This window comes from Ziziphus jujuba, chromosome 4 (genome assembly GCF_031755915.1).
Source record: "Ziziphus jujuba cultivar Dongzao chromosome 4, ASM3175591v1".
Lineage (NCBI taxonomy): Eukaryota > Viridiplantae > Streptophyta > Magnoliopsida > Rosales > Rhamnaceae > Ziziphus > Ziziphus jujuba.
The window spans coordinates 14626509-14640455 of NC_083382.1; the positions used below are offsets into that span (position 1 = coordinate 14626509).

General features: G+C 28.0%; 1 protein-coding gene across 2 annotated transcripts; it reads right to left on the bottom strand.

Moving 5' to 3' along the window:
* Positions 1 to 9655: 9655 nt before the first annotated feature.
* LOC107417298 (uncharacterized) lies at positions 9656 to 13022 on the bottom strand. Of its 2 annotated transcripts, XM_060816582.1 has the most exons (4): positions 12795 to 13022; positions 11804 to 11962; positions 11043 to 11261; positions 9656 to 9909 (listed from the first exon to the last, which is right to left on the bottom strand). In XM_060816582.1, exons 2-4 carry the CDS (start codon positions 11903 to 11905, stop codon positions 9688 to 9690), a joined length of 543 nt encoding a protein of 180 aa, XP_060672565.1. In that variant the 5' UTR covers positions 11906 to 11962; positions 12795 to 13022; the 3' UTR covers positions 9656 to 9687. The 2 variants fall into 2 exon arrangements, with proteins under 2 accessions (XP_060672565.1, XP_060672564.1); XM_060816581.1 differs by lacking the exons at positions 11804 to 11962; positions 12795 to 13022 and having other exon boundaries at positions 11043 to 11774.
* Positions 13023 to 13947: the final 925 nt, after the last annotated feature.

Sequence of the window (13947 nt, forward strand, 5' to 3'; positions counted from 1 at the left end):
ATGAAACATGAACTTGTTGTAGACTGAGTTTCTCATTATTCCATGGCTTGGCTCCGAGCTATCATCATGGTTGCCGGGCATCGAGAATCCGGCAGCGAAAGTTACGGTGACAATAAGCGTTGCAACTAACAGAAGAGTATTAACTCTATCCTTGTAAAATTCCACGTATCTTGTCTCTGTCTGCTCTTGAGTATTAACTCTATCCTTGTAAAATTCCGCGTATCTTATCTCTATCGGCACTTGTTCTTCAGTATTCTCTTCGGGTTTATTTATTTATGTTTTTTTTTTCTTGCAAGTAAATATGTATGAAGCAAGGAGAGAGAGAGAGAGAGAGGGGAAAAAAAAGAAAAAAAAAAAGAAACTAATTTTGTTGATCTTTGGGCTTTACATGTGTGTTCTTAAAACAAAAATCTGATTTTAGCATATGAAAGTAAAGAAGATGATGAATGTATGTTTAATAAAGGTTGTTTGATTAGACTAAACTTAAAAGTCCAATACAAGGTCTTTAGAGATCTAAATTTTTGTATGTGTATGCATACATCTTCATAAATTTGCAATGTGAGACATAAGCCCTTCGAAATTTAAATTTTACATGTGTATGTGTCTGCATAAGTTTGCTGTTTTGGATATAATTTGGGCATGCTCATCCTCCATAGCAGATTTAGTTAGCATATACGTATACAATTTTGATCTGTTAAAAACATAATTCTCACTTTATATTAGATATCTAGTAATATATCAAGTGTTAAAGGTTTGAAAGGTACACATTACATAAGAGTTTAATTGAATAGAAAATGATTTATACCTCACGAAATGGGGGCATCCTGGGGCTAAAACTCTCAGCAACGTGAAGAGCCGTCTTTCCTTCGTCATTCATGAGTTGTAAGTCAATTCTGGAATCCCATGTCAAAATGCTAACAACCATTGGATGACTACCTTTTGTGGCCAAGTGTAAAGGAGTGTTTCCTTTGCAATCTCTTTCATTTATCAAAATTTGAAGTTGAGGATTCCTTAGCATATATCTTACTGCTTTGGCCCTTCCATTCTTTGCGGCTAGATGAAGAATATTCTAATTTTGATTATTGTTCAGCTCTCTTGAATCGGGACAATGCTGCAGAAACTCTTTGATTATATCTATATGACCTTTACTAGATGCCATTTGAATGGGAAAGAAGCCATTTTCATCAGCTACGTAAGAAGATTCTCTAAACTCAATTAGTATACGTTTAACTCCTTCCGTATAACCTACTAGTGCCGCATAGGAGAGAGAATTTCTCCCTCTTTCATCAACCCATGTAAAGGCAGATATCCATTTCTTTAGCAATAAAATGTCTAAAATACCTGGTGTTATTAAACAATCTTAATTTGAGATAATTAATTTCCTATATATATATATATATATATATCTTGCCTTATTATTATGTTCTTTCGTCGGTAATAAGATTTGCATACCCCACACTGTAACAAAATTTCTATATATACATAGATCAATAGAGACAATAACAGATAAGGACAATTATGACTACATACCTCCATTCTTTCCATCAATGCAAACATGGACAACTTTTTGTTTCATAAGATCATCAGGGTTATTTCCATCTTGATCCTCCATCATGGCCTTAAAAAGCTCCATGTAACCAGATTCAGCAGCAAGATACAGAGGAGATTTTCCGTCCCTATTCACATAATGTGTCACTTTTGGATCTTTCTCGAACAACATTCGGGCGATCCCTTTGTGTCAATTCTTCAATGCCAAATGCAAGGGTGTCTCTTTGTCATTATTCGTCTCTCTTATTAGCAGCACATTGCTAATACTAGTACTAGCACTGGTACTACAAGAATCAGAAAGATTTAACTTTTCTTCAGAGACTAGCAAAATTTTGAGTGTTTAAAGGTGCCCGGAACTAGCAGCAACATGGAGAGGGAGATAGCCTGCGGAGTTCTTCAATGTAACAAGTTTCGGAGAATTCTTGAGGATCTCTTGAACGAGCTGATCATAGCCTAAGCTTGCTGCAACATGAAAGAGTGTATCTCCTCGAGGTGTTTGTTGCTCGAAAAGAGAAATCTCCAAATCACGATCTGGTGAACGGTAGTGGAAGAAATCAATGTCGTTGGTGGTAACAGCCCTGTAGAGTTGAGGAGGCATGAATTTCATGCTCTGATTCTTCATTTGGTTCCTCATGTGTTCATATTCCACAGCTTGGGATGACGATTTGGATTTATTAAGTTTAAAGATCTTGCCAGCTTGTTTTGATTTTTCATGGTGCAGCTGCAGATCGCCGACGATATTTTATTTAATAGGCATTGTAGTATGGTCGGGTGATCTGTACTCCGAATTTGTGCAGGTCACACCTCTATTCTCTTATTCATAATTCATATATTCATATATACACACACACACACTCTCTCTCTCTCCCTCTCTCTCTCTCTCTCCTAGCTATCACCTGATGCTAAAAACACGTTTCTGGTTTTGTTGAGTTTTACTTTTTTAAATAGAACTTTAACATATCAGTGAATTCTTCGCCAATTAAATTTCAAATTCTAATTTTTGATATAATTCTAATGTTAATTAAAAAAGATTTACTACTAAAATCATATTTAATGGGAGACTAACCAAAAAAAAAAAAAAAGTTCCTATTGTTTGTACTTTTTTTCCGAAATGATATTGTATTGGATTTCGAGCCCTTTTTATCTGTTAGAGCTTTGATTTTTAAAAAAATTTGCTATTTTGCCTACAACTAGTGACCATTATTAAATGGAATCTCCTATTAATTTGGTAGTTATTAATTAAAAATATTCAATTATTATTATTATTATTATTATTATTATTTGTAATGAAAACTTAATATAAAAATGCAAGAAGTAACCAATTAAATTGATAAATAAAATTTGGATCACACTAATTCATAATAACAAATAGCATCTCTCCTTTTAAAAAAGCAATTCTAACATCAATTCATGTTGGTCATGTATACATCTAATTTTTTAACTTTCTAAAATAAATTGAAAAACGTAGGTTTATCTTATTTATTTGTTTTTTCCGTGCGTGCGGAGGGGTAATAATGGGGGCAAAACCCCATAACTAAAATAAAACTGCCTCGCAAGACTAATAGAACTATAACGTCTCAAGCATCGACCATCAGCAACAAGACTATCAATTAGATTAGAAGGAGTTGAAAGCATATATAGTTGCTTCATACACCTCAATCTAAAATTTGCCAAAAAAACAACAGCACTTTGGTACGTTTTCCTAAAATATTGGTGAAAATTATAAATTCAAATCCAGCAAATAAATTTATACAACACTAAGTTTATTTTATTTATTTGTATACTTTTCTTTTTTCGTTTATTTATTTATTTATTTATTTATTTTTTATATTTTTTTGGTTGGGGATAAAACACTCGGTTGAGTCAGTGCAGAAGGTAATTTTCCACAAAAAAATAATATATTTATATATAATAAAATAAAAATAAACCCACCTATCAAGTTGATGTGGCCTAAAAAAACAAATACAGATATTATCAAGGTGATCCCTATTTTGGAAGGATCTGTTTAGAAATTTTCTTAAAAAACAGAATATTTTCTTCACAAGTTCAATTTTTTCAAAAATATAATAAAACACTTAATTAATTAATAATGATAAATAATTTTTATGCATATTACCATTAAAAAAATTTACGATTGATTGTTAAATTTAGATAAATATCAATTTCTATACTACATATAGAGCAATTTATATTCATCATTAAAAATGTTCTGATATGTTATGTAGCCAAAGAATAAAGCAAAATAAAATGTCTGCTACAAGAGAAAGAAAACATGACAAATGCGACTAGCTTATTCAAATTAAACCTAAAAAGCTTTATGCTTCTTGTTCATAAAGTTACTATGAATAATATCTATAGAAATCAAGAGAGACTCTAAAGTAACGAATTCTAATATAAAGAAGGACTCTAATCTAAAGCAAAGCATCTTCAATATAAAGAAGGACTCTAATCTAAAGAATAAAAGAAAGCATAAATTAATTGAAATCCTACAAGAGGTAAAGCATCTTCAATGGCTTTATCAATAGCTACACTAGAAACAAATTACTTCTCCAATGGGTTTGTTTAAACACATTACAAAAACGAGTCTAAAAGGCCCAAAAAAAAAAAAAAAAAAAAAAAACTCTATCAAGCTATTGTAGCAAATAAAATAAATAAATAAATGCTAATAATGTGAGCATCTACTTTGGAAGGATCTGTTTTGAAATTTTCTTAAAAAAAAAAAAATTCTTAAAAGGTTAATTAACTCAAATAGATTTTATGCATATTACTATTAAAAAAAATTATATTTTACTATTAAATTTAAAAAGTGTCAATTTCTATGCCGCATATGGAGCAATTCATATTTATCATTGAAAATGTTCTAAAATATTATGTATCCAAAGATTAAATAGAAAAAGAAGGTCCGCCAAATAAAAAAACAAAAAAAAAATAAAGAGAAAGAAAACTTAACAAATGGGACTAGCTGATTCAAATTAAACCTAAGGCCTTATGCTTCTTGTTCCTAAAGTTATAATGAATAATATCTATAGAAATCATGAGGGAATTTAATATCAAGTAACAAATTTATTATATTGAAGTAATGAATTCTAATATAAAGATGTACTATAATCTAAAGCCTAGGATTCTAAAGAATAAAAGAAAGCGTAAATTAATTAAAATATACAATAGTTAGAGTATCTCCAACAGCTCAATATATTTCTACACTAAAAAGAAAAAATTATTTCGGCCTATTCTGTCTAAACATCCTACAAAGCTAAAGTGGGAAAAAAAATAAAAAATAAAAAAAAGATATTTTCAAGGTAATCCTCTACTTCGGAATGGTATGTTTTGAAATTTTCTAAAAAAGAAATTTTTTTTAAAAGGTCAATTATCTCAAAAAAATACAAATAAAATAAACTAATAAAATATTAATTAATTAATAGCCATAAAAAAAATTTATGCATATAAAAAGATTTACATTTGGCTATCAAACTTAAGAAATTCAATTTTTATGCCATAAATAGTGCAATTCACATTTTTATATTTTATGTATGCAAAGAATAAAGCAAAATAGAAAGTCAACCAACTCGAAAAAAACAGAAATAAAACATTACAAATGGGACTACCTAAAGCTTTATGCTTTTTGTTCCTAAAGTTTCTATGAATAATATCTATAAAAATCAAGTGAGATTCTAATATTAAGTAACAAATTTATTTTATTAAAGAAGCAAATTCTACTATAAACTCTAATTTTAAGCCTAAAATTCAAAAGATTAAAAGAATACAAAAATTAATTAAAATCCTACAGTAAATAGAGCATCTCCAATGGCTCTATTTTTTGCTATGCTAAAAAAAAAAAAAAAATTACTTCTCCAATGAGTCTATCTAAACCGAACCAAGCTGATGTGAAAAAAGAAGAAAACAAAAAGCTAAAAACATAGTATCACATTGATGTACTATCAAGTGACCCTCTACTTTAGAAGAGTTTGTTTTGAAATTTTTAAAAAATAAAATTTTTTCGTAAAAGGTCAATTGTCTTAAAATAAATAAATAAACTAGTAAAATATTTAATTAATTAGTAGCTTTAAAATAGTTTTTATGCATATTACCATTTAAAAAATTACAATTGACCATTAAATTTAGATAGAATCAATTTCAACGCCACATATAGAGCAATTCACATTTATAGTTAAAAATGTTCTTATATGTTGTGTATCCAAAGAATAAAACAAAAGAGAAAGTCTGCCAGCTAGAAAAAAGAGAAAGAAAACATGATAAATGGTGCTAGCTAATTCAGTTAAACCTAAAGCTCTATTCTTCTTGTTCTAAAGTTACTATGAATATATATGTAGAAATCAAGAGGGATTCAAATATCAGGTAACAAATTTATTTAGTTGAAGTAACAAATTCTAGTATAAAGAGAGATTGTAAGGCCTCAAATTCTAAAGAATAAAAACATAAATCAATTAAAATCCTAAAATAGGTAAAGTATATCCAATGGCCCCATATATTACTACACTAAAAAAATTTATTTTTTTCAATGGGTTTGTCTAAACACCCTAAGAAGCTAATGTGGAAAAGAAAAATAAAAAACCCTGCCAATCTTAAGTGGCAAAAAAAAAAAAAAAAAAAAAAGATACTCTCAAGATAAACCTCAACGTTAGAAAGGTATGTTTTGAAATTTTCTAAAAAGTAATTTTTTTTTTCTTTAAAGGTCAATTATCTTAAATAAAATAAAATAATTATTAATTAATAGTTATAAATAATTTTTATGCATATCACTATTAAAAAAAATTTACAATTGACTTTTAAATTTAAACAGTCTAAATTTCTATATCACGTATATAGTACTTTACATTTATTATTGAAAATATTCTTATATGTAATGTAACCGACGAATAAAGGGAAATAAAAGATCTTCCAACTAAAGAAAAGAGAAAGAAAGCATGACAAATAGGACTAACTAGTTCAAATTAAACTTAAAGCTTTATGCTTTTTGTTCCTAAAGTTACTATGCATAATATCTATAGAAACCAAGAAGGACTCTAATATCAAGTGACAAATTTATTTTATTAAAATAACGAACTCTAATATAAAAAGAGATTTTAATATAAAGTCTAAGATTCTGAAGAATAAATGTAAGTTTAAATTAATTAAAATCCTACTCTAGTTAGAAAATCTCCTATAGCTCTATCTATTGCTATACTAAAAAAAAATTACGTTTCTAATATATCTATCTAAATACTCTATTAAGCTAAAGTGGTAAAATAAAAAGAAAAACATATTATCAACGTGACCTTATACTTCAAAAGGTTGAAATTTTCTAAAACACTATTTTTTATTTTTTAAGGGTCAATATCTCAAAAATAAAATAAAATAATAAAATATTTGATTAATGAATAGTCATAACTAGCTTTTATACATATTATCATTAAAAATACTTTACAATTGATTGTTAAATTTAAACAATATCTCATATGGAGCGATTCATATTCATCATTAAAAATGTTTTTATATGTTATATATCCAAAAAATGAAGTGAAAGAAATCTTGACAAATGAGACTTGCCAATTCAAATTAAACCTAAAGCTTTATGCTTCTTGATCCTACAGTCATGCTTTAAAATATCCAAAATTTTGTTGAAATTTTTTCGAAAGTTTTTATTTTTTAAGGGGTCGAAATAAAATTTAGATTTCAAATATAAATGGATAAAATTTCTATAATATCCATTGAAATTTCTAAAATTTTACCAAAATTTCCATGGAAATTTCTGTAAAAATATACACATAAAATATTTAACAATTTACTTAAAAAATCTATAATTTCCATGGAAATTTCTATGAAATTTTATAAATATCCATGAAATTTTTTAATTTTTTAAAAAAATTCATAAATATTATTGATATTTAGTAAAAAAATTTATCAAATCAACTTCATTGATAATTTTTTTACCATTTAATTACCTTTTAAACATTTAGTGATATAAGCAAAATAAAATGAATTGAATCGAATGACATTAATAAGTTCTACTTATTAAATATCGATAAAGCAAAAATACAAAGATTGTGAATCATATTTTTGAACTTGAAAAATCTTATTGCCGGAAATATCTGTTTTATAAATGTGGATAAATAGATGATGAAACATATACATGGAGATGTCACAACAAGGAAATGATTCGATTTCTATGAATTTTGAATCAATGAGGGTTGCAAGTCATTTTTATAACTTGTATTCAATGGATATTTATGGAATGTCATCAAGTAGCAACTCATGGGTAGCATCTTAAACTCAACCATCAAAGAGTAGTAGTTATACACATAGTCAATTAATAATGCAAGATTCATATGGTTGGCATATTAATAATTTTATATAAAATTATCAGGGAGATACATGTTTTCATAACTACTTCTCACATTTTACATCTCAAAATCAAAATGAAGAAGAAACCGATAATTTTTAACCATTCAGAAATTCTATATGGTATTAAGATGATATTTATGAACTACAATGTAATTGTAATAATCATTTCATATATTTTAGTTAATAAATAATTTTATCATATATATATTTTTTGATATTTTTTTATTAATAATAATAATTTATCTATGGTTATTAAAGCTTATTATAAATCAATTTACTAAAAAGAATATAACATCCATTCAATATTTTAGCAAGTTTTATAATCAATTTGATAATTGATAGATTAAATAAGCTAATTCTAAAGTGTCAGTAAAATTTTTCATTTTTTAAAATAAATTTCCATCATTCTTTATAATTTTTTATCGATATTTAATATTTTTCGATATTTCTATAGAAGTTTTCGTATTTTAAACTTTTGATATTTCCATCAATACTGATTTTTTAAACCTTGCCTATAGTTACCATGAATAATATCTATAGAAATTAAAAAACTTTCATATCAAGTAACAAATTAATTTTACTGAAATAACAAATTCTAATGTAAAAAGTGACTCTAATCTTAAAGCCTACGATCTTGAAGAATAAAAGATTGCATAAATTAATTAAAATCCTACAATAGGTAGATCATTTTGAATGGATTTATTTATTGTTACACTGAAAAAAAAAATTTCCAATCGGTTTATCTAAATATCCTACCAAGTTGATGTAGAAAAGAAAAAAAAAAAAAAAGAAAAGAAAAAAAAAACACCTAAGCTGATGTGCCCAAAAAAAGATACTATCAAGGTGAACATCTAGCTAAGAAGGGTTTATTTTTAAATTTTCTAAAAAACTATTTTTTTTTATTTGAAGGTCAATTATCTCAAAAATAAAATAAAATAAACTAATAAAATATTTCATTAATTAATAATCATACATATTTGTTATGTATATTGCCATTAAAAAAAAAACATATTTGACAATAAATTGAATAATTTTATTAATTAATAATTGATTTGAAATGTTTGGGCTTGGAGCCGCCCCAAACAAAATATATTTTTTAACTTTTGAAAGAAATAATAAATGTAAAAGGGAATGCTTTAAGTTATTAAAAGTGGCAAAAAAGTAGTAATTTGAAATTTTGGAACTTTTCCCTTTGTGTTTTTTTTTTTTTTTTTGTCATTAACTCTGAATTAAAAATTTAGTAGCGGGCCAAAATATCATGGGGACTAAAGTTTTCTGGGTGTACGACTACGCTAGTCCATCAGCCGATCGGCCAATCAACATCCAGCCTTCCACTTCACCCACATTGAAAGCATGATTTTTGGTCCACCGATGAACTGTTGACCTTTTTTTTTTTTTTTTGGCTGAAATAAGTGTTGACTTCATATGTATTTGGTCTTTACAATCAGACTTTTTTGGGTTTGGATTTTATTTGAACCGGTTCTAATAAATTAGATGTAGCAGTAAACTCACATTGTAATTGATGGATTTAAATTGACCATTCGTATAAATATCATTCAATAAAATTTAATAAATTAATAAATTTTAACAGATAAAATATAATAATAGATAATAAACTCATTAGATCTATTAATTAGAAATATTTTTTTAATCACATAAATTTTATAATATTAAAATTATTTATTTTATTGTTAAATATGTATTAATTTTATTTTTTAATTTAATTTTTAAAAAATCTAAAAACAAACAAAATAAACAAGAATCTTTCTAAATTTTTTTTAAAAAAATATTATTTTATTAATTAAAAGCAAAATTAGATAAATGAGCTGCAGCAAAAACAGTGGAGCTCGCGAGAATTGCATGCGGCCATTTCATTGTGGTAGAAATCGATGCCAATAAAAATCCTCTGTATACGATTTCTTCCAGTACGGGAGTGATAAAGCAGCATACAAGAACAAAAGTAGCCATTGAGATGTTGGCGCTGACAAGTATTTCCTTGACTACAGGGTTGTTGACAGCCTGTTAGCATTAATCAATTCAGTGTAGAATAGCTAAGATGATAGACTAGTGTAACAGTATTTACACAACTTTCAAACCACATCCTTTTTTGTGACCCCGCTAATTAACATGTCTTAAAGTAACATGAATCATATGCAATCAAGAAAACTAATAAAATATAAAGAATAAGTAACCCTATAGGAAAATCTAGAGCAGCTAGAGAATAAGCCAAAAATTCACCATAATACATTATTTAAACCTTATGGGGATCAGATGTATAATGCTCCGATGCAGATTTTTGAAAAAATTAGGTAAAATGGCCCCTGTATAGGTGGAACAAAGAGTGGCGACCCATAAAAGTAGAATAATGAATAATTTTTATACTTGAGAAACAAAAATGGATTGGAAAAATTAGCAGACTTGAAAAGCTCGAGAGAGAAAGTTACTGACAAATGAAATCTTAAAATTTGTTCCCAAGCTAATGTAAGACTAACTCGGCATAATTTTCTAATAAAGTAATCTATGCCCTTTTAGACCTCTTTCTAAGAGTCCTATTAACCTGCACCAGTTTATGTTAATTACAACCGGTCAATGTTATTCTAGCAATTCAAACCTGTCTTTAAACTAGACTAAATTAAACTAGATCCTAAGCATGGTGCTGATTTCAAATGATGCTAAAATCACAGAAAAATTGTTAAAGAAAATATACCAATAGCAGAAACATTTTATTAAGCTCTATCGAAAGGATATGATCTCCCTTCTATAACTGGAAACCCATCTTTAAGTACTAGTGTGTCTTCCACAATTCAAAGGTCAACACAACCAAATGAGATCGTAATTTTGTCAAAAGCACTTTCCATGTTCTGTTCCAATTAAATTAGTATGCCTATTACATTTTATCCAACAATACAATAGAAACATGTGGACTGGGCAAAAGAAATGACATGATTCCTTCACTTGTTTTCAACATTTACCTAATCAGTTCTTGAGACTGAAAATGAGAATGCTACTACATTTGGCTTTCATATCTCCAAATAATGACCGGAAAAATATGGCCATAAGCTGAAGTAACAGATCCAAAAATTTTGGTACCCATTTTAGTAAGTTAGTGTTTATACAACAAATTCAGAAGGAGATAAGTTTGTCATGCCAACCTTGAGTTCAAAGGCTTTGTCTGCAAGGAACGACATAATAGAAACCAATGAGAAAAGAAACCCAAATCCAATAGCTGATGCCAATAGCCAGTTCCTATCTTTTGACAAATCTGTAGCTTTGAAGAAGTTCATGAAATTATATTGTGGCTTGACAGTGAATTTAAGTAGAAGCAAAGTTCCAATGAGCCTAAGAATCTGTGCTACAAGCAGTGATATTGCCTGCACTAAGAGAGAGAGAGAGAGAGAGAGAGAGAGAGAGAGAGGGAGGGAGGGAGAGGGAACCAAAAAAAAAAGAAAAGGTAAAGTTTGAAAAGTTTGAGACAGAATGATTAACATACACCATTGAAAGCCTAAACTGTCATAAAAGCTGCATAGCTGCTTATACAACTGATGCCTTAAGAAACCTTGAGGAGCAGATTCATTCCAAAAGTGAAGATTGGAAGGGACACAAGCAGATGCCATCCCAGATCAAACCATAGAAACTGAAAATTTACTTGTCAATCCATACCTGGCTACATGGATGATCATGGAGTGAGGATATTGCCATATTAAACAAATTTTATTTGTGTTTTCATCATTCTCTTACCATGTCTGACATTCCATAGTAAGCAAATTTTATGTGGAGATGTAAGGGGGAAAGAAAGTACTCCCCTAAGCCTTTTGTCATTCTCTTATCATGTCTAACATTTATCCAACATCAAAGAGTGTAAATGAATACAGTTGTAATCAGAATTATCATAAAAGTCAAGAAATATGCCGACCTCAGTTTGTGGATCAAGATTAGGCTCTTGCAATATTTGAGAAACCACAGACATGCCTCCAAAACTCAAAGGAATGTATAAACAGAACATATAAAAGGCCATAGTGCTCCATACACTCCCCCTGTCCCATGAAGAATCAGCTGCCAGAGCCGAGAAGCTCTATAATTCAGAATGACAAAGAATCAAATTCAATATTCAGATCAACACAACAAAGAACTCAAAAGGTAATCAAAGTACATTGAGTAACATAAAATTTCGCTTGCATATTCTTTAATGGAGAGTGTTCCCTATACCAGGGTATTGGATAAACAAATTACAAATATGATCTCAGCCCCATTAGTAGGTACATATAAGTTATAACCGTGCATAAGCAATGAAATGAAAAGTTTTGAGTTGTTAAGATTATGATTTATACAATATTATTGTTGGATATACCAATTTAAAAGCCAAGAACATATTTTTGAAAAGACAACTTGCTAAATGGAATCAGCCCTTGCTTTTATTGTCAGAGATATTAGCTTGCCCACATTCATATATGCAACAATATAAAGGGAATAATTATAAAATAAACACAAGTTAAGATAATACAGTTTTTCCAAATTTTCTTTGGCAGAAACACCTCGTGAATGAGAAAGGACAGAGTGTCGGATTATTATTTATGGAAAACCCATTTCAAAAATCAAAACGGCAAAAACACTTTTCTATTGCCGATTTCCCTTTTTTTTTTTATGTATTTTTTATTTTTTAATTTTACGCATCAAAACCAGAGAACCGCTTTGCAAAAACAATCTACAATACACCAAATTTCATAAATCCCCAGAATGGGTTTTCCGTTTAATTAGATTAGTATATAGGAGTAAATGTAATAACGAGTTCATCGAATAACAACGGTTTTGTCCAAATTATTACACAGTAAATGGAACTGAGTTGCAATGAATTTTTATTTTTATTATTATTATTATTATTTTTTTACAGGGAAAACCGATTCTACCTGAGAAGAGGCTTCGTGGGTGTTTTGATTTTTCCTGCAAAAGCACCGGAAAGAAGCAATAGAGCTCAGCTTGAAACTGAGCCAGAGGAACAGAAAAGTGTAGTCGAAGATAGAAAGGAATTTTGGGGTTTACAGAATTCACTTCTAAGTTTGGAAGGGTAAAGAGGATGTATATGCACTAATATCATTTCGCACTAACTTATTTATTTTGCTCTTCTGCTCCACCATTTAAATGAATAATAAGACAATGTCGCCGAAACAATTCTCGTTTCTCTTTTCTTATGCAGCTATAAATTTTTTGGATTTTTTTTTTTAATTTTTAATTTCTTAAAGTTAAATTTCATTTCAACCCTTTTGCTTTTGTTTTCTTTTAAGCAGAAAACGTCCCTATTTGGAAAGATTTGACTATAACCCCTCATATTATATTTTTGTTTCAATTCATCTCCTTAATAGTTAATATCATAGCCCCTAATACTATGCAATATTATTGGATGGTGCAGAAGAAAAAAACAACCCATCGCATGGACGGTACATATGTGGCACAAGGGCGAAAGAGGCCTTTCTATTTGAAAGACATTTTTTTCCCCCCTAAAGCATGTTAATATCATATATATAGCAAAAATAAAATTAAATGTTTAAAAGCATTTATTACCTCTACCATGGGTTTATAATTTAAAAATTTCCAATTAAAACTCTTAATTTTCAATTTTGTAGCAAATGTAGAACAGTTACTAACAATGACCTTTACCAATAAAATTTATATATATATATATATATATGACAACTTAATTGATTACTTTATAAATTTAAATTGTAAAGATTTTATATCCCATCTTCTAAAATAAATAAAAAATTATAAAAAAACATAGTTCATTTGATTCAAAGTTTAAAAAATCGATATCGAGGAAAAAATTAATAATTCAAAATATAAAAATATCCATAAAAATATTAAAAATTATTAAATATCGATAAAAACTTATATATATGATAGAAATTGATGAAAATTTATTTTTAAAAATAAAAATTTTTATTTAAACTTTAGAATTAGTCTATTCAATATATTAATTATCAAATTGATTATAAAAATTACAAAAATATTGAATGAATATTATACTTTTCTAAAACTAATTAATTTATGATAAGCATTAATGAT